This window comes from Cydia amplana, chromosome Z (genome assembly GCF_948474715.1).
Source record: "Cydia amplana chromosome Z, ilCydAmpl1.1, whole genome shotgun sequence".
Lineage (NCBI taxonomy): Eukaryota > Metazoa > Arthropoda > Insecta > Lepidoptera > Tortricidae > Cydia > Cydia amplana.
Genome location: NC_086096.1, coordinates 13528849 through 13556539, shown reverse-complemented (window position 1 = coordinate 13556539; position 27691 = coordinate 13528849). Strand labels below are relative to the sequence as shown.

General features: G+C 40.5%; 1 protein-coding gene across 1 annotated transcript in view; it reads left to right on the top strand.

The window, feature by feature from the left end:
- LOC134661198 (uncharacterized) overlaps positions 1 to 24196 on the top strand; it is a 40658-nt gene extending 16462 nt beyond the window's left edge. Inside the window, exons 3-16 of the mRNA XM_063517166.1 lie at positions 8148 to 8210; positions 9543 to 9679; positions 11218 to 11411; positions 13277 to 13405; positions 13797 to 13917; positions 15072 to 15344; positions 16136 to 16322; positions 19052 to 19180; positions 19619 to 19859; positions 20594 to 20758; positions 21227 to 21423; positions 21768 to 21880; positions 23096 to 23182; positions 24019 to 24196. Coding sequence (XP_063373236.1) covers positions 8148 to 8210; positions 9543 to 9679; positions 11218 to 11411; positions 13277 to 13405; positions 13797 to 13917; positions 15072 to 15344; positions 16136 to 16322; positions 19052 to 19180; positions 19619 to 19859; positions 20594 to 20758; positions 21227 to 21423; positions 21768 to 21880; positions 23096 to 23182; positions 24019 to 24171 — 2189 coding nt within the window. The 3' untranslated portion in view covers positions 24172 to 24196. The remainder of the gene's footprint in view (positions 1 to 8147; positions 8211 to 9542; positions 9680 to 11217; positions 11412 to 13276; positions 13406 to 13796; positions 13918 to 15071; positions 15345 to 16135; positions 16323 to 19051; positions 19181 to 19618; positions 19860 to 20593; positions 20759 to 21226; positions 21424 to 21767; positions 21881 to 23095; positions 23183 to 24018) is intronic.
- Positions 24197 to 27691: the final 3495 nt, after the last annotated feature.

Genomic DNA, 27691 nt, shown 5'->3' with positions numbered 1-27691 from the left:
GCAGTACGGATATGATGGTCGTTCTTGTCTACGTGACAGCGTGATAAAACGGTGTCCGTCACTTTCTTTCCCACGGTGTTAAACAGTGACAGTTATTTTATCACGTGGATAAAGATGGATAAAGCTATCCATAATAGGCTGGCTGCACCTTAAAAAACTTTCAGAACAACCCTCGAATAGTAGGTATCTTCATTTTTATTAAATAAATAATAAGCGTAGCGAAGGTCTACGTTTTGACTCTGGCATTGTATTTTCCTTTCGTACATATGTTCGGATGTTCTCTACAGGTCGCAATTCTCAACCGATTCTCGTGAAATTTTGTGACCAGATTCATTTATTAAATATTTTTAGGGTTCCGTACCTCAAAAGGAAAAAACGGAACCCTAATAGGATCACTCGTCTGTCTGTCTGTCCGTCTGTCACAGCCTATTTTCTCCGAAACCAATTAAGTTGAAATTTGGTACACATATGTAAGTTTGTGACCCAAAGATGGACGTGTAACGTAAATAAATGAATTTTAAATATGGAGGCCATTTTTGGGGGGTAAATGAGAAATTTAAAAAATAAAGTTTTTCTAACAATATCGTGTTACATATCAAATGAAAGAGCTCATTGTAAGAATCACAATTTTTTTTTTTATAATTTTAGGATAAATAGTTTAGCGGTTATTCAAGAAAATAGGCAAACAATGACCATTCCCCCCCGCTTATCTCCGAAACTACTGGATATAAAATTTTGAAAAAAATACACAAAATAGTTCTTTACCTATAGATGACAGGAAAACCTATTAGAAATGTGCAGTCAAGCGTGAGTCGAACTTAATTACTTAGTCTTTGACCCTACCCCTACGGGTTTTTTTTTAATGTTTTCTACGAAACTACTGGACCAATTAAGGTGAAAATTGGTACACATATGCAAGTTTGTGACTCAAAGACGGACATGTAACGCAAACAAATGAATTTTAAACATGGGAGCCACTTTTGGGGGGTAAATGGGAAACTTAAAAAATAAAGTTTTTCAAACTATATCTTGTTACATATCAAATGAAAGAGCTCATTGTGAGTAACTCAAATTTTTTTTTTGGTAATTTTAGGATAAATAGGACAAAAAAACGACGAAGCGTTTCGAGAAAAGGTAGGTAGTGCCCTTGCGCTTCGCTTTGCTTGTCTTGGCGGGGGCACTGCCGTGCCCCCAGATACGAGTATGTAGTGTATGGTATGAAGATGAACCTAACGTAGGTTTGCCATACGTCCCGGTACGCCGGGACATGTCCCGGTTTGAAGCATGGCGTCCCGGCCGATAAGAAAATTGTCCCGGTTTAAAAATCATAGTTATTTAGTAGGGGGCTGGACTTGGTAAATAATAATATACCTACATTTCTACATTTCATATGGCCAAATTTAAAAAAAAATGTTTTATGGTACCTACTTTTAGCTAATGTCCAATATCAGTTTCTCATACACACAATCATTAGATGGGTAAATTATGTTATTTTATTGCTTTTAAAGTCTGTAATGTAGAGCTCGAATTTCAGGCTCGATGATAGGAAAACCTATTAGAAATGTGCAGTCTAGCGTGAGTCGGACTTAATTACTTAGTTTTTGATGCTACCCTTACGGGTTTTTTATAGACATTTCACTCACGTTTCACATGAAAAAATACATTGTTAAAAATTGTGTAATGTACGGAACCCTTGGAGCCCGAGTCCGACCCGCACTTGGCCGGTTTTTTTTGTTGTTGATCCAGATTTTTATTTTGAAAATGCGGATCAATATCCGCATATGCCAATGCATTAAGGACATATAAGGGCGAATAGCGTCTGTGGCGCTTAAGACCATTGTGAGTTCACTGTAATAACGACTCAACGAACTTAGTATTTTTCACTTTTACATTTTCTAAGCTTAACGCGAGGTCTACAGCCACAAAGCCACTAGTTGTAGAATTGTATATATGAAACGAGTGTGGCGTCAGCGCACTTGTAGCAGTTATGGGTGGTCAGCGGCGGCCGGCTTTATAACGGTACTGAAATAAAAGCGCAATGCAGTATTTTTCCAGCCAGTTCAAAAGCGAACTAATAAAAAAGAAGTCAAAGAATTGCTGTTTACAATGTCTTTTTGCCATTTCATTCATTCTACAACGAAAGCAATCGTTCGGAATTTTTCAATTTGATTTTCAAAATGGTACTTAATCCTACTGCAAAATTTGTTACCTACGCTACGCCTGTGAATTGTGATAGTTATAAGTAGAGACGGCCGGATCTGTTAACGAGGTTACGTTGATTGAAAGTCGCCCCCACGCCTGAACCCCGTCTGCTTAACCCCCTGTCATGCATTGGTGACATGTCAATTTCAACCATGTGAAGAATAACCTAGAATTTTAAATCTGAATGAAAATGAACACACCTTACCTTGGGTGGCTGGACCTGAGCTGGACTCGTTTAGTTAGTAGAGATAGTAAATACATTCCTGCACGTTATTAATTATCGAATGGTCTGCAGCATTTTGCTGGCGTGCTTGTTGAAAACATAGCTCCATTATTGTTTTTGTTGTCTATGTTATTTTGACAAAGTTTCAGTAAGTATACTCGTATCCTTCCGTTCTGTGCTCCGTTAATTATATCGGGATACACGATCTTCGTGCCGAACCGAAGCGTAATTAATTCGTCGGTCCCGACTGAAGTGTCTAAAGCCAAAGCTCTCATTTATAGACACCTAGAGCTGACGAAGTTTTACGGCGGCGCTCCACGGCACGTTAACTAGCAGCTTGTTCGAAGCCGCTGAAACTAGAGTATTGTTTTCAAGTTAATTATAACTACAACCTTATATACAGCTAACTTTAGCGTTGAATGATATGTTTCCACAGAAAAGTAATAAGGTCAGGTGGGATAAGAGAAACCATACGGGAAAAACCTTCTGTGTAAGTCGGATTGAAACTGTTGTGAGACATACTAACATTGAATAGTTTTACGGTTTAGATTCACTTGTTTTTAGTCACTCGCGCGACATGTTTCTGAGAACCTAAGGGCCCGATTCGGATTTTGAACTAGATATCTATTAGACATCACCAAGATATGTCAGTGTCAAACAAGTATCAAAAGTGACGTTTTTGTTTGATGAAACGTCACTTTTGACACTTGTTTGACACTGACATATCTTGGTGATGTCTAATAGAATATATATCTAATATTTGACGTATCTTAAAGTTCGAATATGGCTGATTTCTCCTAGCACATGCGTGGTGGCGGGTAACGCGATACACAGCCGTCGTGAACGCTGCTCGCACTGTTAGTGCTTGAGATAGGACGTGCCGCTCTCTCACGTAATCCCCATTTTCCTCTCAAAATCAGTAGGGAACCCTCAATGGGCGAGTCCGACTCGCACTTGTCCGGTTTTTTTTTTGTTACCTAAATTTGACACATTATGCTATAACATATATTATTGTACTTTCTTGAACTTTATAACACATTATATTTAGATTCGAAAAGCTAGAAAACAAGTATATACTCGTAAAGAGTCCGTCAGATCGTAAATAACGACGCCGAGGAAGATATAAAAAAAGGGTTAAAATATCGTAAAATTACGCGAGGCTGTCAATCTCAGAATCTCGAACCTAGTTAATCGTTTCAAATACATGAAGCTTGTTAATCCGGTAACCAAACATTTTATTTCAACTGCGTACGAATTTGGTATTAAGTATGAGAGACATAAAAAAATACGATCGTGCTTACCCCTCGATTTAGAGGACGGAGTCTCATTGGGGAGTGAGGCGGGGTTTGACCTTGACCTGGTAATCTGGGCCGCTCGGAATATCCAGAAGTGTGCTTTTGGTAGTCTCGTACAAATTAATGTCACTTGAAGTAGCTACAGCTGTTAACTAACAGTTACGTATAAGTAAATTTGAACTATGCGTGGTTGAAGAGTTCCTTTCTAATCATTATGAGCAGTTCCACATCACATGTAAATGCTTGATTTGTTTTAAAAATACGAAAATCACTATACTCGATTCCTCAGGATCCCATCATCAGAACTGGGTTTTGATAAGAACGGGACCAATCTGTATGTATGTAGGTAGAGAAATGAAGGACGTTTTGAAGTAAAAAACAATAATAAAACATACAACCGAATAGGGGGGTGTTACTGCAATGTCCTGCCGTCTTGAAAAAAATGTAATTCAACTTTGAGTACATTACTCCCACACTATTTTATAAAGGGGCAATTTCTGAAGAAAAACTACGAAACAATGAAAACAGTGGGGTGACCTGTCACCCGACAGGGGGGTGGGTGGCGCGTGAAGTGATGACTGATGTGTCTATCTATATCTTAATTCCCTTGCTTAACAGACGCTCATTGTGATCACATTTTGCAGTTTAGATTCTCAGGAATTACCATTTGTATGTGGTCCAATTTTTTTTAATTACGAGTCACACAAGGCTCGTGAACCTGGCAAGGAGGCTGGCACCGAGCCAAGGCGTATATCTCGAATTTAAAGCCACCAAATATTCGAGACATTCTCGGCTCCCACAAATCTCTGCAACGAAGATGTTTGTACGGCTTAGTTAAAAAACACAGGGATCCTCATATGCTGGGCGGTCGTCCTTTATGCAGGCTGTTGTTTTTCTTCATTATAAACGTGGCCTCGTGTCGCCGGGCGTTTGATCTCTTAATGTGTCACCGCATGTGACGCTCCTTATTTTCTCCTTCAAAGAGTTCTTAGGTATCTACACAAAAAAGAAGATACGTACGAGTAAATTCCTACAGATTTTTGCGCGCTGCTTTATTATGCAAGATATTATTTGAGAACTGTATCTAAAGGCGCATAACTACCTCGATGTAAATGTTCGCTTTGAGTCACCTTCCATGTCCAGTCCATCATCAGAATCACAACTTATCGATGATACCTTATCGTTGCATTGTCAAAATTTTCACAAGGACTGATTGAAAGCTTGCTTGAAAGATCCTGAAAAGAAATGCCTGATTTAGTACTTACCTATATTATATCTGTAAATAAAAAAAAAACTAAAAGATAATATTATTACCTACAACGCTAATTGTTAATGTTTGTAAAAAAGATTTAGTTGTATCGTTCTAAAAACGTCTCGGGCACCCTCCCCCTTGGCCGCGAGTGGCCCGCGAAAGTGGAACGAAGATACGGTGGCCGAGATAATACAGTACCATTTTTAGCCTTTGTTTATAAAGTAGTAGGTACAGTGTACACAATGGCCCAATTCCATTTCGTTTTTGACATCCCTTGACATCGCACGTTTATTCTTGTGACGGTCGCGCCTTCATCGCTTTTGCCATGATTATACCATTTTTATTTTTTATGACTTTTTGTGGTTTGGAAACAGAAAATAATCGCAGGTGGCCACATCTGGTAAGTAAGGCGGATGTGGAACCACTTCGTAACGCAACTCGTGCAATTTCGCCATAGCCATAGCATTACCAGTTCGCCGGACGATGCCAGCCTGTCAGTTAAACGCAAAAGGTGACAGTTCCGAACAACTGACAGGCTGATATCGTCCGAAGAACTGGTAATCTGTGGGCCCCTTAATGTGCACTGGTGCGTTGTATAGTGAAATAGTTTTTGGCCATATCATAAATTTGTTGGCCTACAAACCGGTTTTAGCCGTTATCGGTGCTGGTTCACCTGGAGGAATCTATTATTTCGATTATTCTTTGGTCTCTGGAGTATGGTGATTGATCCAGGTTTCTTCACTGTTATGAAACGGCGCAAAAAACATTTTTATTTCGCCTACCTTACCATTCGTCTGAAATAAACTATTACGAAATACGGTCCAAATCCACAATAAAAAGCCTTATAATTTCGGCTCTGTTCAGTGGTAACCTAAGTATAGCCGCTTGGAGTGGTTTCTATTGAAATGATGTACTTATACACAAAGCATCCGAGGTCTTCTTTACAATTCAAATAGGTATACAGAAATGTTTTTTGACTGAGGCTATCTGAAATATCCTTAGTTCCTAAACCCTGCTTCTTAGTTAGTCTGTTTTCGTGCGATAGTACGATGCCCATTGTTTGAAAACTCACTGCCTCTCCTAAACGCAGTTCCAATTTATGTACCTATCTAAATTTTTAATTTAATTTCAATGTAAATAAACGTAAATATGTATATAACAACTTAATCACTCCGTGGTCACGGATTTTTTTAACCAAACATGCTTGTTTCACCATTTTTAGGGTTCCGTACCCAAAGGGCTGTATCTCACGAACCGTGATAGCTAGACAGTTGAAATTTTCACAGATGATGTATTTCTGTTGCCGCTATAACAACAAATACTAAAAACAGAATAAAATAAAGATTTAAGTGGGGCTCCCATACAACAAACGTGATTTTTGACCGAAGTTAAGCAACGTCGGGCGGGGTCAGTACTTGGATGGGTGACCGTTTTTTTGCTTGTTTTGCTCTATTTTTTGTTGATGGTGCGGAACCCTCCGTGCGCGAGTCCGACTCGCACTTGGCCGGTTTTTTTTTCATCAAGCTACAAAATAAACTCATACATATCTCAAACACGCAACAAATAGATATAAATGGTTATAAACAAAGACAGTGGCCATCAACCATCATGTTATTCAGATTCCTCGTTATTAATTAAAGTCCAAGCGTCAAGAAATTTAAAGGCGCCACTGAACCCTTTAACCAATTTTTTTTTTCAAAGCAACAATTTAGAAAGTTTATACGATTTATTTATTTTTCGCGAGAGTTATTCTCATCTTCTTCATCAGAAGTTCTGATTCAGTGAAGAATCAGATTTTTATATTGCCCTTGTGACGAAGATATTATATCTCAGTTAAACAAATAATAAAAAGTAACACTAATTTCTCATCATCATTATACTATATCATTTTAGATAAGCGTTCAGACTTATTGTTAAGTTCACGTTTTTGCAACGCTAAAGCGCAGTCGGGTAAAATGTAGCCACATAACAAGCAATAAGTTGCAGTACAAAACTCAAAAATGTGTACGTAAACTACAGCTCTTCACAAAAATGAGCTACCTCGCTCGCGAATGCAGCTGAACAGGGCTCTAGTGTGTGAAAACTCTCATCATGACTACCATAACCACGAGTAGTTGGAGTTGGACCATTGTGTTGTGCTTTCAACCAACATATCGTACAAGTATACTTAAATACCTATAAGTACCTATACTTAAGTCGATCAACAAGTTCTGGATTAGTCTAAATCGGGCTTAACACTTTAATCTATCTAATACCTTTAAACGAGCAATTCTTGTTTATTTATTTATTTATATATATATATATTTCGGGGATCTTGGAAACGGCTCTAACGATTTCGATGAAATTTGCAATACGGGGGTTTTCGGGGTCGATAAATCGATCTAGCTAGGTCTTATCTCTGGGAAAACGCGCATTTTCGAGTTTTTATATGTTTTTCGAGCGAAGCTCGGTCACCCAGATATTTTTGATTAAAAAGATAGATATTGCATAAAAACAAAACAATAAAAATCAGTCTAGCGCGATTCAGGTTTTAGGAACAAACAAAACATTAGAGTTTGATAGTACGGTAGCGTCACAGAACTACTAATGTGCCGTTAGAAAATTTCAATAAATGCGAATTTCCACAAAGACAATTTTCGGAAACTTGTTATATTTTTGTAAGGGAGTCGAAATTATCCTGAAATGTCCGTGAACTTTTCCCACATTGTAAACTTTCCCCAACTTGCACATCTGTATACGGAGCTCCTTGGGAGGTCGTGAGTTTAACTTAGGTACACAATGTTTGTACGACTTGCGGCAAGAAGTTGTAATAAAAAACTCCGCCACGTAATTATTTTTATAAATAATGATCGTATTCATCAGGAGTGGAAAATGAGAGCTGCTAGGCATATAAGTTAAGAAGCGCTCTCTGTGGGTCGGTTGAACGTTCAATAACACTTCACATCTCGTTTGCCTACTTTGAACAAAAGGTGTTTGAACAATGACGTCCCGTGTGGGTAAATTGGACCGCAAACTGCCTCCGTTTTCTGAACCTACTGCACCTTAAAAACGTCGTTTATTGTACGTGTACAAGTGTCATTATGTCATTATGTACTTATTCTGTACTCGTACTTTGCACACTTGCAATTAAATGTACTTTTCTTATTATTTTACTAACTGGTTGGTTTTGTTACAGAATGCCCGCCAGAGTTATTTATAGACGACCACCAAACAGAATTGCCTTCTGCGCCTATAACAAGTAAGTAATAAAATTATGTTTGTAATTTAACTCGTGGTCAACCGGGGTAATCAAGGGGTAAATGCAACTATGGGTGCACCTCTGGCGGATACTGGTATTGTTTGCCCAGCATTAGTCAAAGTAGGTATTGTATATACACACTAACTTTGTTCATTGAATGGCTGGCGTAGAATGCGTAGGCAGAGACATCGCTCTTGCTGACGTTAATCTACGCGAGCCGTAACGGCGGCTGCTGTAATGACAAAACGGTGCAAATCAATAAAGCTTGTTTTAAGGAAAATGCGGTCAAAACGTGCCATGCCTTTAGAAAGAGAAACGTAAACTGAAACTTATAGAGTTGGTAACTTGACCGTGACGTCATGCATTCATTATTAAAAAATTCAATGGCTTCAGTCCTGCGGGACCAGAGCGGGACAATTTCGCCAGTGTCAAGGTATTAGGAGCAGTAACTACGACTGATTTTGTACGGTTAGTACAAGACAGGCCGACTGGCAAATCGTTTTGACAGTTCGCAAAAAGATACTGATTTGACTGGTAGTCGAATACCCTATTGTTTGATTTGCTTCGGACCGTTATTACTCGTAATCATTTCGTTCCGTAGCTTTTATGCAGCTATCAAAAATACTATGATAGAAGAGGTGTAGGTACCTATATAATCGTTAAATAAGAAGTAGCCTAAAACGTATTAATTGAAGTTGTAGCGTTTTGCCATTTCACGGCAGCGCTGCTGTTCTAGGAATGACGTACGTACATAGCTTTCAAATACCCCCAAGTACAAAATCGTGGGCGTATTCCAACGTGTGGGTGATGCACGCATATATCTATAAAATCTTCATAAAGTCTTTGTTGGGCGATCATGATTCCGTGTGTATCCATAGTATTGCATGATAAAATTCATAACATGCGAAGAAATTTCTTGACAAAGTCAAGTGTGATATCGTAAATAAATTATCTTTATAAAGTACACTGGGTTCCATGCTTCGTGTAAAACATTAGGAAGGTCTATCTTTGGTTTTTTCTGATATGGGATTAGTCGCAATGCTAGCGCCAACAAGATGCTCACATCTATCCGAAACATGACTTTTATGAGGCGTCATCTGACTAAGTAACTACAAAGTAGCTCTACCTGCGCCTTTAGACACCTATATTATTTCCATGTAACAGACCGTACCTGTAATAACGTCGATCAGTCAGCTAAGCCTAAACTATAAGGGTTTCATCCTAGTTGCATACGGGACCCTATTAAAAGATGAGTAGGGTTGACACAGCAGCCGTGCCCGTTGCAATATAAATCGGAAAGTTTGTTTACAAAGTGTATCTATTTCCGATCAGGCGAAGAAAGTGACACGGGGGACGCAGAAGGTCGCCAGTCGCCTGAGAACTCTCCTTTGCGGCAGCGGCGGGGGGGCATTCTGAAAGGTGGGCGTCTCTGGAAATCGCTCGACAACGACAAGGATATTATTGAACAGGTGATTTCCGACCACTTTATTTAAAACATCAAAGAACCTAAACGTTTCATAAAACCAATACACTAAGGCTCTTGTTAGAGGAGTTGAAACTAAATTCAAATTTGATTTTGACATGATCTTATTATCATCAGATCATTGTGGGTGACATGACAGCTATCTGTTTTGAAATACAATCGTTTGGTTGACTGTACAATAGGATGTACAGCAAGTGATTGTGACGACTATGTAGGCATAGTCGTCACAATCACTTGCTATTTTATTGATAGGAACATGCACGAATAGCCAGACTCTTTGACTATACAGGGTGCCATTTGAGTCGTGATCAGTAATATGTTTTTCTAACTCCATAAACAACGAGCAATTTAATGCCCCTACTCTTACTAAAAACAGACAAGATTTTTTTTATTTTTTTGTTTATTTTTTGTCATTTATTTTACTTTTACAAGTGGATTTAGGATATTACAACTGCTTATTAAGATATTTAAATTAGTAAATTGAATCGCCTCTTTGAATCGGAACTGTCATTGACATCAATTTTGTCATTTGTCCCAGTTAGAAATAAAATTTACTTAGTTTTTCATTTGAAATATCTTACAAAGCTGTTTAAATACCACATTGCCACTTGTAAAAGTAAAATAAATGACAAAAAATAAACAAAAAAAAAATCTTGTCTGTTTTTAGTAAGAGTAGGGGCATTAAATTGCTCGTTAATTATGGAGTTAGAAAAACATATTACTGATCATGACTCAAATGGCACCCTGTATAGGTACGACATAAACATACATATACAATAGTACATTATTGTCGAGGCTCCGAAGTAGCTACTTGCTGGCTTCGGATTCAAATAAACGGACGACCTTGAGAGTTCGTTTATTTGAATCCGAAGCCAGCAAGTAGCCTTCCAGCCGAGTCATATACAGTGCTTTTCTCAAAAATGGTGCAAGAAATAGAAATATTTTACAGAAGCAACGTTCTAATTTTCACAGAAAAAAGTAAAACCATTAAAAAGGTTTGCTTTGCCGACATGAAAAAAAAAAATAGAAGTGTATTTTTCTGCTGAAAATACGCCAACCTATTTGAGACACCTAAATATAGTTTGTCAAAGGACTGTCTCATTTCAAACATAGGCAGAGAGAATCATACTATCTTTTTCTTACACTAGTACTAGCACCCAAAAGAAAAGGATGAGGATAGTTTTTTGTTCTTATTTACTGACAATTATAATAATAAGTACTGATCATCTGTTTGGCTGTTTAATGGACCTATGCCTTCATTTGATATGGCCATTTCAACTTTTTAAAAGTTTGGAACTCGACAAATAATGAAATTTGTATGCAACATTCCAGTCCCGAAATCGAGACTTTTTAATTTTTTGACTGACCATAAACTACGCACTTCGTGACCCATTTTTTAACCGGCAACGTCGGCTTTGCCGTCCATTTTTGAGAAAATGTTATTTGTGTGTGTTTTTATGGTGAGACAGATCTAGTATAGGCATATAATAATCACCAGTTTGAATGTATCGTGTATTTGAGCAGAACGACGATCAGCGTTCAACTACAACGGCGAGCGACGAGGACGGGTCCTTCACGCCGCGCTCGGTGCGATTCGTTGAGAGACCCAAAGAGCCAAGTGAAGACGACCCTTCACAAAAGAGTGAGATTACTGCACGGACGTCCTTGTCTGATAGTGAATCCAACACACAAAAAGACCATTCAAATAATACACAGAGGTGAGGACTATTTGTATATGATTTAGCTCTACTGATTGTAATAGGCTAGATGACAATTTTTGGTACTAGTATCAGTCGATCAGGTTTGTATTGAGGATCCAATGTATACAGGATGATTCATGAGACGTGTTGCGAACGCAACCTTTATTTGTATAAAATCTCAATACCTATATTCCTAATGCAGTAGCTAAACGCGGCCGTCGGGCTCGGCTAGTATTCGGAAGCTTTTCTTAAGCGCCAATAGGAGCGCTCCACATACTTTGTATCGCGGCCAATTAGAGGCACCTAAATTTAAACCACCTTTTGTACTATTCAAATTATGCAAATCACTCTCTCATCAGCCTTCATACAATAACTACACCACTTCTACATTTAACCGTTTTGGCAAGAACCCTTGTAAACCAGTACCTTGGAGAATTATATCAGTTCACTATAAGAATTGAAGCTTTTTATTTGAGTCGTCGAGCTCCTGACCTGCACGGCGGCTACAAGACGTGATCAGGACTAAGCCTACACAATCAGTAAATGTAAAAGAATCGTTCGCCACAATATTTAAGTAAAACAATCACGCTTTTTTTCTGGTGTTATACTGTTTGGTAAGGACAAATTTAATTATCTACAATCATGGATACCCTACAACATTTAATTAACAAAGATAAAACCTTTTTAACCGTTATGACAGCACTTTGAGTATGAAGAAAATAAAATGTCACACTTTAGTGTGATACGATTTTTCAAAAGTAACAAGACTCCGATGACATTCAATGTGGCACTCGTTATGGATAAAACAAAGAGGATGACCATAAATAAATGTTGTAAATAAATTTAAACTTTTTTTTTTCAAACAGTATAAAATAAATTAAAGTTACTCTCACAAATACTGGTCCAAAACAGTTGTTTATAACATACTGTATGCGTTGGCTTGATCCTGCTCACGTCTCCTGAATCACCCTGTATATGGGACCCATTTGCATTAAATCAATACAAAAGTCAGGAATGATATTCAAAGTCTGACAATCGTTCTCTACTCACGAAACGCTCCCAACAAAACGGCAAGCAATAAGTAAATAAAATGATGTAAGGAATCGAATGGTTCCATTCTTTTTAGGGTTCCGTACCCAAAGGGTAAAAACGGAACCCTATTACTAAGACTCCGCTGTCCGTCCGTCCGTCCGTCCGTCCGTCCGTCTGTCACCAGGCTGTATCTCACGAACCGTGATAGCTAGACAGTTGAAATTTTCACAGATGATGTATTTCTGTTGCCGCTATAACAACAAATACTAAAAACAGAATAAAATAAAGATTGAAGTGGGGCTCCCATACAAGAAACGTGATTTTTGACCGAAGTTAAGCAACGTCGGGCGGCGGGGTCAGTACTTGGATGGGTGACCGTTTTTTTGCTTGTTTTGCTCTATTTTATGTTGATTGTGCGGAACCCTCCATGCGCGAGTCCGACTCGCACTTGGCCGGTTTTTCCCTTTTCGGCAGTTCAAATAAAAATTTTGAAACTTCGAGGTCTTGTATTTATTTGTCAATTCCATATTTTTTAAGTGTCCAATTTATTGTGATTAATTGCTCATTTTCTATCTATTTAACTATATTTTGTTATAAATTTCAACATGTGTCAGCATCCCTATTATACCAAGAAATAAATGATAGTTAACCCAGATAAATCTCAAAGCAAAACGAGCGTAACTCACCATTTATCAATATGACGTCACGTCACGAGGCGAGGTGCACAGATATTGTGACCGGGTAGTATGATATATTCACGTTATTACGTTCACTTTGCCACACCTTATACTTATATTTTCCGCCTTTACTTCTATACGGAACTTGTGCTATAAATACGCTTCTCTTCATAGACTTGAAACTCCGCTGATAGTTTCAACTCAAACACCGAAGCCCAACTCAGCCGTGCAGCAACTTTTCAATAGCAGTAGGCCGCCCCCGCCAGCCATCGAGCCACAGTTGGTTACCTCGGAAACTCTAAGGTGAGAACTTTCTTTTACTCGCTCTGATAATGTTGCGAATGCTTTAATATGAGTAATGAGGTGTATGAGGTCTTTTTTCTTTTGTCTAAAACTGGATATCTAAAGTCTATTTTTTTATTCGGTAGACTAAAATGACATTTCATAGTATGAAATGACATTTTATGTTCATACTATGAACTGTCATTTCAGTCTACCGAATAAAAAAATAGACTTTACAAGCTTAAATTGCTACGCGCTACGGCGTAGCACTTCGTAGTGGAGGTGCGTCTAAGAAAAGTATACTTCGGTACCGCAATCTCATTCATTCACGCGTACCTTCTCGTCTTTAGTGAAATTTCGTGTTACCTATAAATTAGATTGAATGATGGCAGATAGAATTGTATGATGGCAGAGCTTGGGACGCCGGCGTCAGGCCAAAGACAGAGGAAGCGGCGGTCCGTCGGGTAGCCGAGCGGAATGCCCTGCGGTGCTCCCTACTGCGAAGCGAAGCGCGGAAGAAACAACACCCCAAGGTATTTATCCAACTGAAAACGACAACCTCCAAGTGTAAGGCCTGAGTGGACGCTCGAAGCGGAGCGTTCGGCGGGGCGTGCAGCGTGGCGTCGAGCTCCCAAGTGATTTGAACAGCGTGCACTAAGGCCGCTCCTATACACTTGCATTTGTTTAACATGCACGCCGCACGCCCCGCCCCGCTGCACGCCCAACTCGAGCGTCCACTCAGGCCTTAGTGTAAGGCCTGAGTGAACGCTCGAAGCGGAGCGTTCGGCGGGGCGTGCAGCGTGGCGTCGGGGTCAGGAGTAATTTGAGCAGCGTGCACTAAGGCCGCTCCTATACGTTTGCATTTGTTTAACATGCACGCCGCACGCCCTGCCCCGCTGCACGCCCAACTCGAGCGTCCACTCAGGCCTTACACTTACACTAAGTTCTACGAAGCCATTTGTTATATTGAATCGACATTAAAGAAAATCAAGATACATTTTCCGTAATAACTAATAACGAATGAAATAAAATAAATTCACAGGAAATGGAAAACAACTCGAGAGGTTTACCAAGCTTCGATAAACATAACATAACAATAGCATTACACGCCGACCGATCTGTTGTATTATAGAGAAATATTATATTTATGCGAAACATCTTGGCTATTGGAGGTGATTTTAATAATCCCCACCGCCACAAATAAAAGCCACTGAACGATATAAGAACACATGAATTTATATTATAGGTATAATCAGTAGGTACTATTTATAACCATTAGGTATGTCACTGGGATAACAATTATATTCGTACCAAATTATATTGGTATCTACGACACATATTGCAATTACTATCATTGTGATTGATGAGGGGTTTCTCTTTAGTGCCGGCATCTCTAGCTTGGAGCCTTTCTATTTTCTGTATTGTGAGATTTATTTATTAAACGTAGTTATAGTTAAACGTTAAGTGTAAGTGTTAGTGTAAGGCCTGAGTGGACGCTCGAAGCGGAGCGTTCGGCGGGGCGTGCAGCGTGGCGTCGGGCTAACTAGTAATTTGAGCAGCGTGCACTAAGGCCACTCCTATACGCCGCACGCCCCGCCCCGCTGCACGCCCAACTCGAGCGTCGACTCAGGCCTTACACTAAGACTCAGTCGTGGCGTACTATTTCACGTTTCTCATTGTATTGCAGCAAGAGACAACCTCACTAGCCGAGAGAATAAGACTCCTCACATGCGATGTGGAGGAGGAGGGCGAAGAGCAGCGTGCGTCGCCGGCCGGCGCCGCGGCCGACAAGTACAGCGACAAGTCCAGCGACAAGTCGTACAACAGCGTCGACCGGAACAACGAGAAGGCGTTCGGCAGCGCGTCGTCCAGCTCCTCGTCCTCCACGCTGTCGGTGACGCCCGCTTCGGCCCGACAACTACCCCCCGACTTGGGAGATGTTCATCAGGAACCACAAAAGGTAGTATGACCTCTCGCTCACTCTCCTCCCTTTGTCCCTTGTATATATTAGCCTGCCTTTTGCACAACGGCGTACCTGCTTTTCTGCGTATGGTACCTGATGATTATAAAGCGATCAATCGACGTTTCATTTAAAATTGTTAATTAATTAATGCTGAATGATATCATCGTGACGTTTTAATTATTGTAACACGCCTGACATTAACATCAGTTGCGATTAATTACTATTGAATACGGTCAATTTGACTAAATATCGATTTTATTAAATTCCAAGGCAGGCTTGTACGCTGTATTTTTATTAGACTGTGGCAAACTATTTCCTATTTTCGTGTCGATACTTCGTCAGAATATTAATTGATCGTATTAGATATGCAGAGTCCAGAAGACAAATTTTGTGTTTCCAATTTCACTTTGTATTTAGGTGCGGTAACTATGACTCGACTGTCAAAAGTTTACGTTTGGCAATTCAGTTACCACAAATCCTATGTCGCCGTCAGCGTCATCTTTGTCCGCTGTGTAACACATCTATACAATAAAATAAATCTATGATTGTGGTGTTAGTGTAAGGCCTGAGTGGACGCTCGAAGCGGAGCGTTCGGCGGGGCGTGCAGCGTGGCGTCGGGCTCACAAGTAATTTGAGTAGCGTGTACAGGCCGCTCCTATACGCTTGCATTTGTTTAACATGCACGCCGCACGCCCCGCCCCGCTGCACGCCCAACTTGAGCGTCCACCCAGGCCTAACACTTAGGTGTGATCAAGTCGCGCCTCCCCCACAATGCTAATTTCGTACAGCCAAGGCCGGAGCCTCGGAGACAGTTCCTGTCGACGCTAGCGCCGCTGACGGCGTGCGTGGGCAGCGCGGCGCACCACGAGGGCTTTTATTACGTGCCGCCCGGCGAGCGCACCTCGGCCTCCACCAACATCGACCTGCAGGAGCACAGCGACGCGCCGGCGCCCGACGTCGTCGCTGGGACCCCGGGTACGACTATCTTGTCACTCTTTATGCAATAATCTTTAAAAGAAAGAAAAAAAAAACCGGCCAAGTGCGAGTCGGACTCGCGCACGGAGGGTTCCGCACCATCAACAAAAAATAGAACAAAACAAGCAAAAAAAACAAGCAAAAAAACGGTCACCCATCCAAGTACTGACCCCGCCCGACGTTGCTTAACTTCGGTCAAAAATCACGTTTGTTGTATGGGAGCCCCACTTAAATCTTTATTTTATACTGTTTTTAGTATTTGTTGTTATAGCGGCAACAGAAATACATCATCTGTGAAAATTTCAACTGTCTAGCTATCACGGTTCGTGAGATACAGCCTGTTGACAGACGGACGGACGGACGGACGGACGGACGGACGGACGGACGGACGGACGGACAGCGGAGTCTTAGTAATAGGGTCCCGTTTTTACCGTTTGGGTACGGAACCCTAAAAACGACTTCTCTAACTACTAACATCAGAACTCAAGCTTGGCAAAAATGTGGCTTAAAAACTTAACATGTTTAACAAACATAACGAAGAGGACAAATCGTTAAACGTGAACTATGCGTCGTTGAAGACTTCCGTTCTTATCATCATCAGCAGTTCCACTTCCTCATGTCACTTTTTTGAATGTATATGCTTGATTTGTTGATAAAAACACAAAAATCACTATATATATATATATATATATTCCTTTAACCCTTAAATGCATAGTGATGCATTTATACACACAACATAAACATCAAATGTTATGCATTATTAAACAAATTCTATTTGTTCTTGTATATTATTTCAATAGTAAAACTAATAAATTTTCCGAATTATTACATAAATTTACGCAGTATTTTAATTTATAAAAGTTACATTTGTGTATAGACGAAATGTCGGCAAACTTGGAAAAACCTGGAAGTTGATGATTTTTAGTATGTGATTTTGGGCAGATTTTTCGGGGTTTGTAATTATTTTATATTTACAAATTTTATCATAGGAACATCACAAATAGTGTACCTTTCTGTTGGCAGTTAAGATTTTTCCTATACCCCTTACTAATAGCTATATATTTCCAAAAATATGATTTAGACTATGCAACTTTTAACACTGATTTCCCAGTGAAAATCGATGATATATTTTTTTTTACTATTTTTCCTAGAAACGGCAAACAATTATGTGATATATATATTAATTTCGGGCAAAACGAAAAAATCATGTATTTAAGGGTTAACATTTGAGGAGTTCCCTCGATTCCTCATGGATTCTATCATTAGAACTGGGTTTTGAAAAAAACGGGACCAATCAAAAAAAGAATTTTCAAAATCGGTCCAGTAATGACGGAGATATCGAGTAACAAACATTAACAAAAAACATACAACCGAATTGATAGCCTCCTCCTTTTGAGATTTGAAAGTCGGTTAAAAATCTACATATAACTGACGTGAGATCCTTAAATAATCAGTTATTTATCTTAATTTCGCAATATCTCGCCCGCGAGTTAAACTACCCGTCTTCTCTAACTGTATTAATTAGACAGGGACGGGTAGTACGTCTATCTCGCGGACGAGATATCTAATGTCACGCCACCACTGTGCTAGGCCTACTGATAACTAAAATATAAAAGCAAGGCACAATCAAGATTAGTTATCTAAAATGATCCCTGCACGATTCCCATTATGGTATTCTGACTATAATTCGGTTAGCCCTTCATATTTATTTGGTTCAGAAATGCGTAACATTTCAGGATTCAACTAGGGAACAAATCAAATTATTTTTATGAAATATTTAGATTTGTGTTTTTGAGGATTGTCATAAAACAAACCTAACCTAACCTATCTATAGGATAACCTTACGAAAATCCTGAAAAGTAAACGGTTTCAGTTTAAGGACTAATGATAATATGGCAAACAATTCATTATGACTTAAAACTGTATGTGAAACAAAGGGACCCCAATTTAACACAGTAGATTTTATGAGAGTGTAATAAGACTAATAAGCCGTCGTAAGCTTTTCTACTTTTATTTTCTTTCATTTGCTGCTTTTCAAAGCAAAACAATCTGAGCTAATTAACTTAATTATTCAACTACTGTAATTGCGACTTTCAATTCCAGTCAATCGAAACGCCGCAGTTTTATTTAATAATAAGGAATCAGAGCGCCGGGCGTCTAGGACCAATGTTAATTATAAAATCGATTTTGTTTTGCGACAGGTAGATTGTTCACTGAGAACCAGATAGAAAATGTAATAAGACCCCTATTGGTTGCCCAATTTAATTATGATATTCAATTAGCGGGCATTGAGGCGTTGGTATCATTGGCGAAAAACACTAACTTCGAATTCGGGCCAGAGTAATACTTACATGTAATTTATTAATTGTTAACATATACTTAACAAAAAATGGAACCTCAACTACAGAATCTACAGATACATTATTTTATTACATACAAATACTTAGTCAGTCCATAGGTTCTGTCACAAAGATTTTTACTGATATTCCCTTATTATTTTTAATGGTTAATTACTTACAATATAATTTAACCAAATGTACAGTCTCAGATTTGCATAATTTTATATAATATTCAGAAAAAGTTAAAAATTAAAACCAGCAAAAAACACGCTCGCATCAACATGAAAGTCGCTAGGGACCTCATACTATTGTCACTGTGACTGTGACAAGGTACGAAATTGTACTGAAATCAAATTCCTTGACCTAATTAATTATGATCGTGATCGTAAGGTGCGGGCGACGGCGACGACGGGCTGGCAGCGTTCGCGCGCGCCGCCGGGCCGCGGACCGAGCGGCTGCGGCAGCGCTACGGCCACGAGTCGCAGCCGGCCAGCAGCGACGACGAACACGACGACTACGGTACGCATATCATACGTTTGTTAGGTGTAGTGCGGTGCACACCAACTACCATAATTCGATACCTCCAGTATACTGCCGCCAGTGACCACTTTATGATTTTACGCTTTTTTTTACCAATATTTACCATCCACAGAAAATGCTGAATTTCGTATTAGTTTTGGAAGTAAAGTGACATATATGGGTGTAACTAAATATCATTTTATAAACTCGAACATTGTATACTGTGAGGCAAGTCACATAAAACATAATATGTGATGTTCCACGGTAAAAGGTACCTTATGGCCGCTGGCGCTTACGTCGCATAGCGCCGCAGTAATATTGGAGCGGCGTTAATAATAGCGTAAGCGCCAACTGCCATAAGGTACCTTTACCCGTGGGACGTCACATATACGTTATGTTAACAATTATTGTTATTAAATTTAACATTGTTGGCGGCAGGGTTCCACCGTCGGCCGGCGGTTCGCGGCATCGCCATCAAGCAACAACTGGGAGCGTCCGAGGACATCTTGCAGCAGATGCAGAACGACCTGCAGCCGTCACCCGGCGCCGCGCCCGCCCCCGCGACCCCCGCGCCCGCGCACGCCTGCCAGCGCGCCAACTCCAACTACTCCTGGCCGTATTACTCCGAGGCTAACCTCAACTCGAGGCCTCAGAGCAGAGCCAGTGCTACTTCTAACTGGTAGGCGAATTCACCTAAGAACAATAGTTCTATCGAAAGGCTGAGCGGTCTGAGATCTTTTCAACATATCTATATAGCTGTCATTTACGCATATTGATTTTAGAAAAATCAGGGATGACTTCCATGTAAATATGATTAAAAAATAGCGTTCATATTATACAAAAGCACCATCCAAAAGTCCGTTCGAATTTTACGCTTAAGCTTTGGATTCCTCCGAAAACGGTGCCGTCATATTACGGCCGCTATATAGCGTTGACTGACGTCACTAGAACGTTGTCTATGTAAACAAGATGGCGCGGTTTCCTAGACGGCGTTACGTTACGTTGATTGTCAACGTAACGTAAGATGACGGCCGTCATGACGGTGTCGATAGTTTCGTGAACGTTTTATTAGATAGCGGTGACGCCATTTTGGAATAAATGACACGAGATTTGAATAAATGATTCCGTACTACGATTATTTTCCTCTTCTGATGATATTTCATCCTCAAAGTAAATTATAGATGATCAAGCAAATCTTGTCAGTAGGAAAAGGCGCGAAATTCAAGTTTTCTATGGGACGTTATCGTATCGCGCCTACATTTTTCAAATTTGCCGCTTTGACCTTGGTGGATGACGGTGTGTTATAAGATAAGATAATATTTTAATCCGTAATTTTAATTCCGTCATATAACGGCACCGTTTTCGGAGGAATCCAAAGCTTTCGACTCCTCTAACTGTACCATTTGGTGTCAGGTCGCAGAAGTCGTCCGAGTACGTGTCGGGCCGACAATGCGGTAGCACGCCGGTGCCGCACGGCGACGCGTGCTACGCGCCGGCGCCTGGCGCCGCGTACGCGCACTACCAGCACCGCCCGCAGGACACCGTCTACAAGAACTGCTCGCTCTACGCCAACGTCGGGTACGTGCCGTACCTACAGTAGTACGTGTCGGGCCGACAATGCGGTAGCACGCCGGTGCCGCACGGCGACGCGTGCTACGCGCCGGCGCCTGGCGCCGCGTACGCGTACTACCAGCACCGCCCGCAGGACGCCGTCTACAAGAACTGCTCGCTCTACGCCAACGTCGGGTACGTGCCGTACCTACAGTAGTACGTGTCGGGCCGACAATGCGGTAGCACGCCGGTGCCGCACGGCGACGCGTGCTACGCGCCGGCGCGCACTACCAGCACCGCCCGCAGGACACCGTCTACAAGAACTGCTCGCTCTACGCCAACGTCGGGTACGTTCCGTGCTTACAGTAGTCAGAGTACGTGTCGGGCCGCAGCTGTTTACAATATTTGCTGTTTCATTTATGTACTGCCAATAACTGTGCCGATCGCTTGTTCTGCTTATTGACCTGTGACCAAAGTGTTTGTTCGGTTTTCCAGGTGTTCGGACAGCAGCCAAGAGCTGTACAGCTCGCAGACGAGCTCGGAGCAGACGTCGCCGGTGCGCGCGGCGCGTTTCCGCCGGCCGGAGTCGCCGCCCCCCATCCGCAACCACCACCAGCTGCTCTACGTGCCCTACACCAGCCACTACCATTACCAGCACCACGACTACACGGCGCACTGGACCGCCAACGACTGTCAGTTCTTATTATAATTTGCACATACATGAATACTAGTTCCACTAGTAAACCCTACGTCAGAATAATGGCCCCAAATATATGTTTTCCAAATACCTGTCCAATTTCTTGGTCTAATGTGCATTGCGTCTCAAGTTTACACTAAGCAAAGTGCAAGATGCGAATACACATTTGACACAGAAATTGGACAGGTGGAAAATACCACCCTACGATAAGTGGCAAACAAGAGAGATCCGTTTCGGGACAGCTCGTAACTTGTAAAACAAGCAGAAGTTAATTTCTAGTAAAGGGAGTTAAAAAAGACACTTGATTATTCTACAAGTTTTCGTGAAATATTGTTCCAGACACGCGCATGCACTCGTACTACCAGCAGCAGAGCCGCGGCGGCGTCAGCACGCCGCAGCCGACGCCGGCACAGCCGCAGCGCGCGCAGTACACGCACGCCTTACAACTGCAGGTATACACATAGTAATAGTACATTACTGCAGACGCCGGGAAAGAAGGGCTTGCCGGGTGAGTAGGTATAGCCGGCCGACCGTAGGGAGGCCGGATAGTGATACGAAGCCGGCAAGACCTTTTCACGGCTAGGCATGTATAGTGCTTTTCTCAAACATGCAATGAAATAAAAAAATACACCACTCAAAAAAACAAATTTATAATCTTTATAATAAAAATCCAACTTCACAACAAAAGTTTTTTAATTTTTCTTCCAATCACGCCATAATTGTTTTTTTTTTACGGAAGTCGTCCGTATTTCGCGTGTGTAGTGTTCGAATAGACCTTATTAGGGCCATTATACACAATCTGATAATAAGAATCTCAATTTCTATAAATAAAATAAATGCAGAGGATTTTAAATATTGTCTATGGTCTCTGGTGACTTACGTATAGACAAAATTTTAAATTTATTCATCTACACATTGAATCATACAGATTCGTATTCTTAATATCAGTACGTTCGTGTATAACAGGCGTTAACACGGATATTTTGGTCCGATAACCATTCATTCACCAAAAATATAAAAAAAAAAATTTAATTCGGCTGTTTAGTCTGTTCATGGACACAGACCCCATGTTTACACTAGAATTTAAAAAAAAATTACTTCCCGGCCTAGGCCTTCAATTTCGTATGAAATTCCTTTACAGTTCTCTGGAGTTGCTCCGCCCTAAACGTGATACTTCGAAGCCTGATATAACGCCCGGAGCGACGACATTTCATTGCATGTTTGAGAAAAGTTATTTACAAATATAGGAATCATACCTTTAAAGTCCAAAGATTTTTTGTCCGAGCGAGCGCGAAGCGACCCCATCAGCTTGGACAAAAATGCTTTCGTTGGTCAGTCCGTCTGTTCTTTACATGGTTACATTTCTCAACCTATTGTCGTGAAATGTCGTGAGTAGATTCGATAATTATATGTTTATTCGTCAATTCAGTGTTGTTTTCCAAAATGGCGGAGTCATACATTTATTTAAAGTTGTTCAAAGACAGACTCGCGAGCTCTATAGCTTACAGAGCCACTAGCTTAATTGGAATTTATACGTGACTTGATTCGAACGCAGATTTTGGCTTCGCAATGGTCAATCATAAGCTGAAAATAAACAAACAAATAGAAGGATTGTTAGTTGCCACGGTGTGCTTTCGATGTATTGACCAGGTTTCCTTGTTTCGCAGACGCTAATTCCCGCCCCGGCGCGATACAGGCCGGTGCCGGCACCGCAGCCCGGAGGCGGTAAACAGATGATATGCTACTCGGAAAAGGTATCACGTAACGTAAATTACATGGAGTTTGTTAACTAAAGCTTTGGTTTCCTCCGATAGCGGTGCCGTCATATAGCGGCCGTCTCCATACAAATACTACGACATCCATATTTAGCCGTATTATTTAGTATGGAGACGGCCGCTATATGACGGCACCGCTATCCTAGGAAAACCGATTTTAAGCAATAGTTTACATATCTATTTGTGAGTTCCTGTAATTGGCTCTATATATCTATTTAAGATTCCATTGTCATTTAGTTAGCTGTTGGATCTCCTTATGTAAATAAATAAATAAATAGAAAGTATTACAACGGTCATTCTAATTAATTTTGCAACGAGTGTTCCCTGTCTGACGAAATAGGAAAACAAACAATAAATGGTTGATGCACCCTGCTAACCTTGGAGGATATAATCAAACGGAGACGCCATGTCTGTAATTTTCTGTACAAAACAGTCTGCCGATTTTTGCGGGGGAGGGGAACGTCAAATGTATGCGTAACGTAAAAATAGCCATGTCAGATAAACGTCAGTCCGGTATCGTCTTGGGTCGTCCCATTCGTTTTTCGTCAAGTTCTTAAATTAGTCCTATTCTGCTTTCGTCACGCATTCTACATTGAAAGCCACCGACGAGTGTGACGAATGTAGAATGAGTGACGAAAGCAGAATAGGACTAATTTAAGAACTTGACGAAAAACGAATGGGACGACCCAAGACGATACCGTCAGTCCATACATTGTGTATGACCGTTGGCCGCCTATTTTCGACAGAGGGGAAAGCCTGTTAATGGCTACTCCGTTTAGTTGTATCCAAGCTGCTAACCGTGCCCCGTTCCCCAGGTGGCAGCACCGCTGTACCAGCAAGCGCCGGGCTCGCCGTCGCGGGCCGCGCGCGGCGCCCCGGAGGGCGCGCCCGCGGGCCCGGCCGCGGCCGCCGCCACCTCGCCTATAGCGCCGCCCTCTAACCCGGTCTACTACGCCATGAATGTCTGACGGGGGGACTAGGCGAGTAACTACCAGTGATCGGGGATTTCTATGCCACTTGGGGTGAATGACCTCAATCATTACGCTAGTATGGATATGCCGCGGGATTCCGGGATTCGTGTGCGATATAGGAGAGTGTTTTGGCATGTTACTGTTAATCAATTAATCATGCATTGCATATATTATTAATATTAATAATTGAAAATTTGAAATTGAAAAATTGAAAACTTAATAATTTTTTGAATAATATTTTTTCTTTAAATCATAACCAACACTGTTTTTTTACAGTCCTTTATTTTATAAACGAATTACCAACACCGAAATAGCGTTTACTTTTCGAACAGTTTTGTTCCTATCGCGGGCCAAGTGGCGTATCCATATTACCATTTCGACTTGATATCCCGCGGTGTGGCATAGAAATCCCCGATCACTGGTAACTACTGTTCATTCTATCGTGACCATTCAAGGCCAGCTGGAAGAGATCCTTCAAAAGGATTAAGTTCGCCTTTGTACACATTTATTGTATTATCTCTTTGTTATTAGGTATGTAATTTGTACAATGAAGTGTTTTACTACTACTACCATTCACTGTATAAATACAAAGTTATTTCACTTAATGCCACTATTAGGTATTCAGCAAGTGCTATTCCGCAAATCCAGTATAACAAAATTTTAAGATTTTATATTTAAATATATATTCTTTAATGTCGGTATCTTCATTTAATACCTATATACTAATTTCAGTAAATAAGTACCTAGGACCACAGAATAAATAATAGTACTAAGTGCAAAAGACTCACTCTCTAACAAAACGCGTCTGTTACGATCAGCACAGATATGGCCGTTAGGTGGCGACAGCGCCACGCGCGGCTTATGGCTTTCCCCAAAATTGGGACCGAACGGATGTACTTTTAGCTACCTGTAGCAAAGCGACGAAATCGCGGAGTGAGACACGCCTGCTAGGACACCTAATATATATGTGTAACATTCAATTATTTATTTTCAGGTGAAAATCGTGGTAGGCCCTACAGGTGAAGTCCGAATCAGCGTCCAGCCGCCGACAAATTCAGCGGAATCTGCCAAGAAAGTTTCCTGCAGCACGGAATGACCGTGAAAGGCCGTGCTTCATACTTTGGGAGCAGCCCGACCCGTGGCGGCCGACCGACTCCGGTACTTTTAGTTCTGATACTCTTTACAGTGTTAATACTCACTAATATTTGGCACCGACGAATTACAACAATTATTACAGAAACAAAAAAATCTAAATTTTGGTAACACAGAACCAACGAACACGTACAAATGCTAACTACTAACTCAGCCTACGGTATATCTTCAACAATGTCTGTTAATTATAAAATATGTTAATTAGATAAGCATCGATCGTTCACAGGCCGACAATAATTTTTAGACTTATAATTGTTTCAATAGCTCCATACATAAGAACTGACACTGCCACTAGTCATCAAAAACAATGACACACATTGTATGCTGTAAACTGTTTACAGCATTCAATATATCGAGCTGGATATCCACCGATCGATCCTAATTTGGATCAGTGCTTTACTCGTATTTTCGTTCTGGGGTCTTCACTAACCGATTCAAATGAGCGCGGCCCGTCCACACCGACTAAGCATTTTAATCACGCTGGTGCGCACCAGTAGATTTGGTATGTTCGGTATAGGAATCGTTTTTCATACGCATTAATGGTGAATTAGGGCAGTACTTACCTTAATAATAATGACAAAACATAGAATACCCCTATGGTATACAATCAGTATACAATTGAATGAAGTGTGGCTGTAGTGGTAAATTGAGTAAGTACGTACTTATTGTGCACTAAATCATCATGTAGTAAAATATACCAAACAGCAATGTGGGGTTCAAAGTTCAATTCTTCAAAAAATCCCAACCCTCATAAGGCTACCCTGTCTATCAATCTATAAATGACCTACCTATCACTTGCATTAACGGCCGCATCGGTTGCCTAGCCTATTTACTAATTCAATGTGACGTTATCTATGAAAACGGACCTTATGGTCGATGGCGCTTACGCCATTATTAACGATGCTCCGATATAAATACAATGCCGCACGACGCTGTGCGGCGTAAGCGCCAGCGACAATAAGGTCCCTTTTCATAGATAATGCCCCAAATGATGAACAAATCAAATAATTGACAGAAGTTAGAGATACATTAGCCGATCGCAAACTTATATATGCAGTTTGCGGGCAATGTACATAAATGTATTGGGACAACAGCATCGCAAAGGATTAGTTTGTACTAGTGTTGAGTCGCTCACTCGTGAGGCACCTCATTTGTACCACTCATTTAGTTAATTTGTCGCAGTACTTCGTACCGCAAAAATGTCTTACTTCACTCCTCTATTCATTTTACTCATTTACTCGCGCGCATCACAAACACCTCTGCCACACAAATCATTCAAATTCATTCGCGAGTCTCGCGACCCTCAAAATTTATACACTCCTCACAACAGTCACAAATCGCAAGAGAGTCACTGGATCGCGCGAGGCGCTAGGTGCTCGCCTGCTTAAATATTACTATTTATTTATTTATAAAGGAAGTGATGAGTGATGAATACATAAATAAAAATGTATATACATTTAAAAAAAATTGGCCCTGTTGGAATTAATGGAATAGTCGACGCTGAAAATATGCTAGTACCTCACCTCATTTGAAGTAAGACATTGTAACACCTCATTTTAGAAAATGAGGTACTCATACAAACTCATTTTAAATTGATGTCCTACCCATCACTAGTTTGTACCACCCAGTTTATCTTTTTAGAAACGCCTTATGTCTTGTCCGTGATCCAGATAGAAGTTATTAGCAATATTATAATAGTGCCTGTGTTTGGCTTATTGCTTGTTGCAGTTCAGGAAGATTGCACAATTTCTAACAAGAAATGCACAAATAAGTAGATTATGCTTTGTTCTTGTTAAGGAAATTCGATATTTTCACTGAGGAAACAGAGTAAACAGGCTCAGTTTATGATATAATGTTTGTTCATCATCCTCCTACCGTTGTCCCAGCATTCTGCCACGGCTCACATCCTAATTCTAACAATTGAAATAGGCACTAGTTTTTACGAAGGCGACTGCCATCTGAGCTCCCACCAAGAGGGGAATAAGTCTATTAGATCTTTTTCACTACAGTCTATGATATTAACAAGTTGAAACATAATTTAAGCATCGATAAAAAAGAGTGCCAAAATATTAATTTCAGTATTATAATAAAGTATTAAGTATGTATAAGTATAGCAGGCAAAACCATGTATTTTTTTTTCTCTTAAAAAGAAATATTAATTAGCACGTACATTTTATATTGTTTGTAAAACTGGACAGCACTGGATAAAGGTCTTTATAATGCGACTTTATTATCAAAAAGGAAAAAAGGTTAAATATACAAAGATTTCGTGTTTGTGGTTTAGTTAGGTGATTCTAGACAACATATTATAAGTCCAAAAATCTATTAATTTTTTTCGAAATATCATAATTATGATCGACAGGTA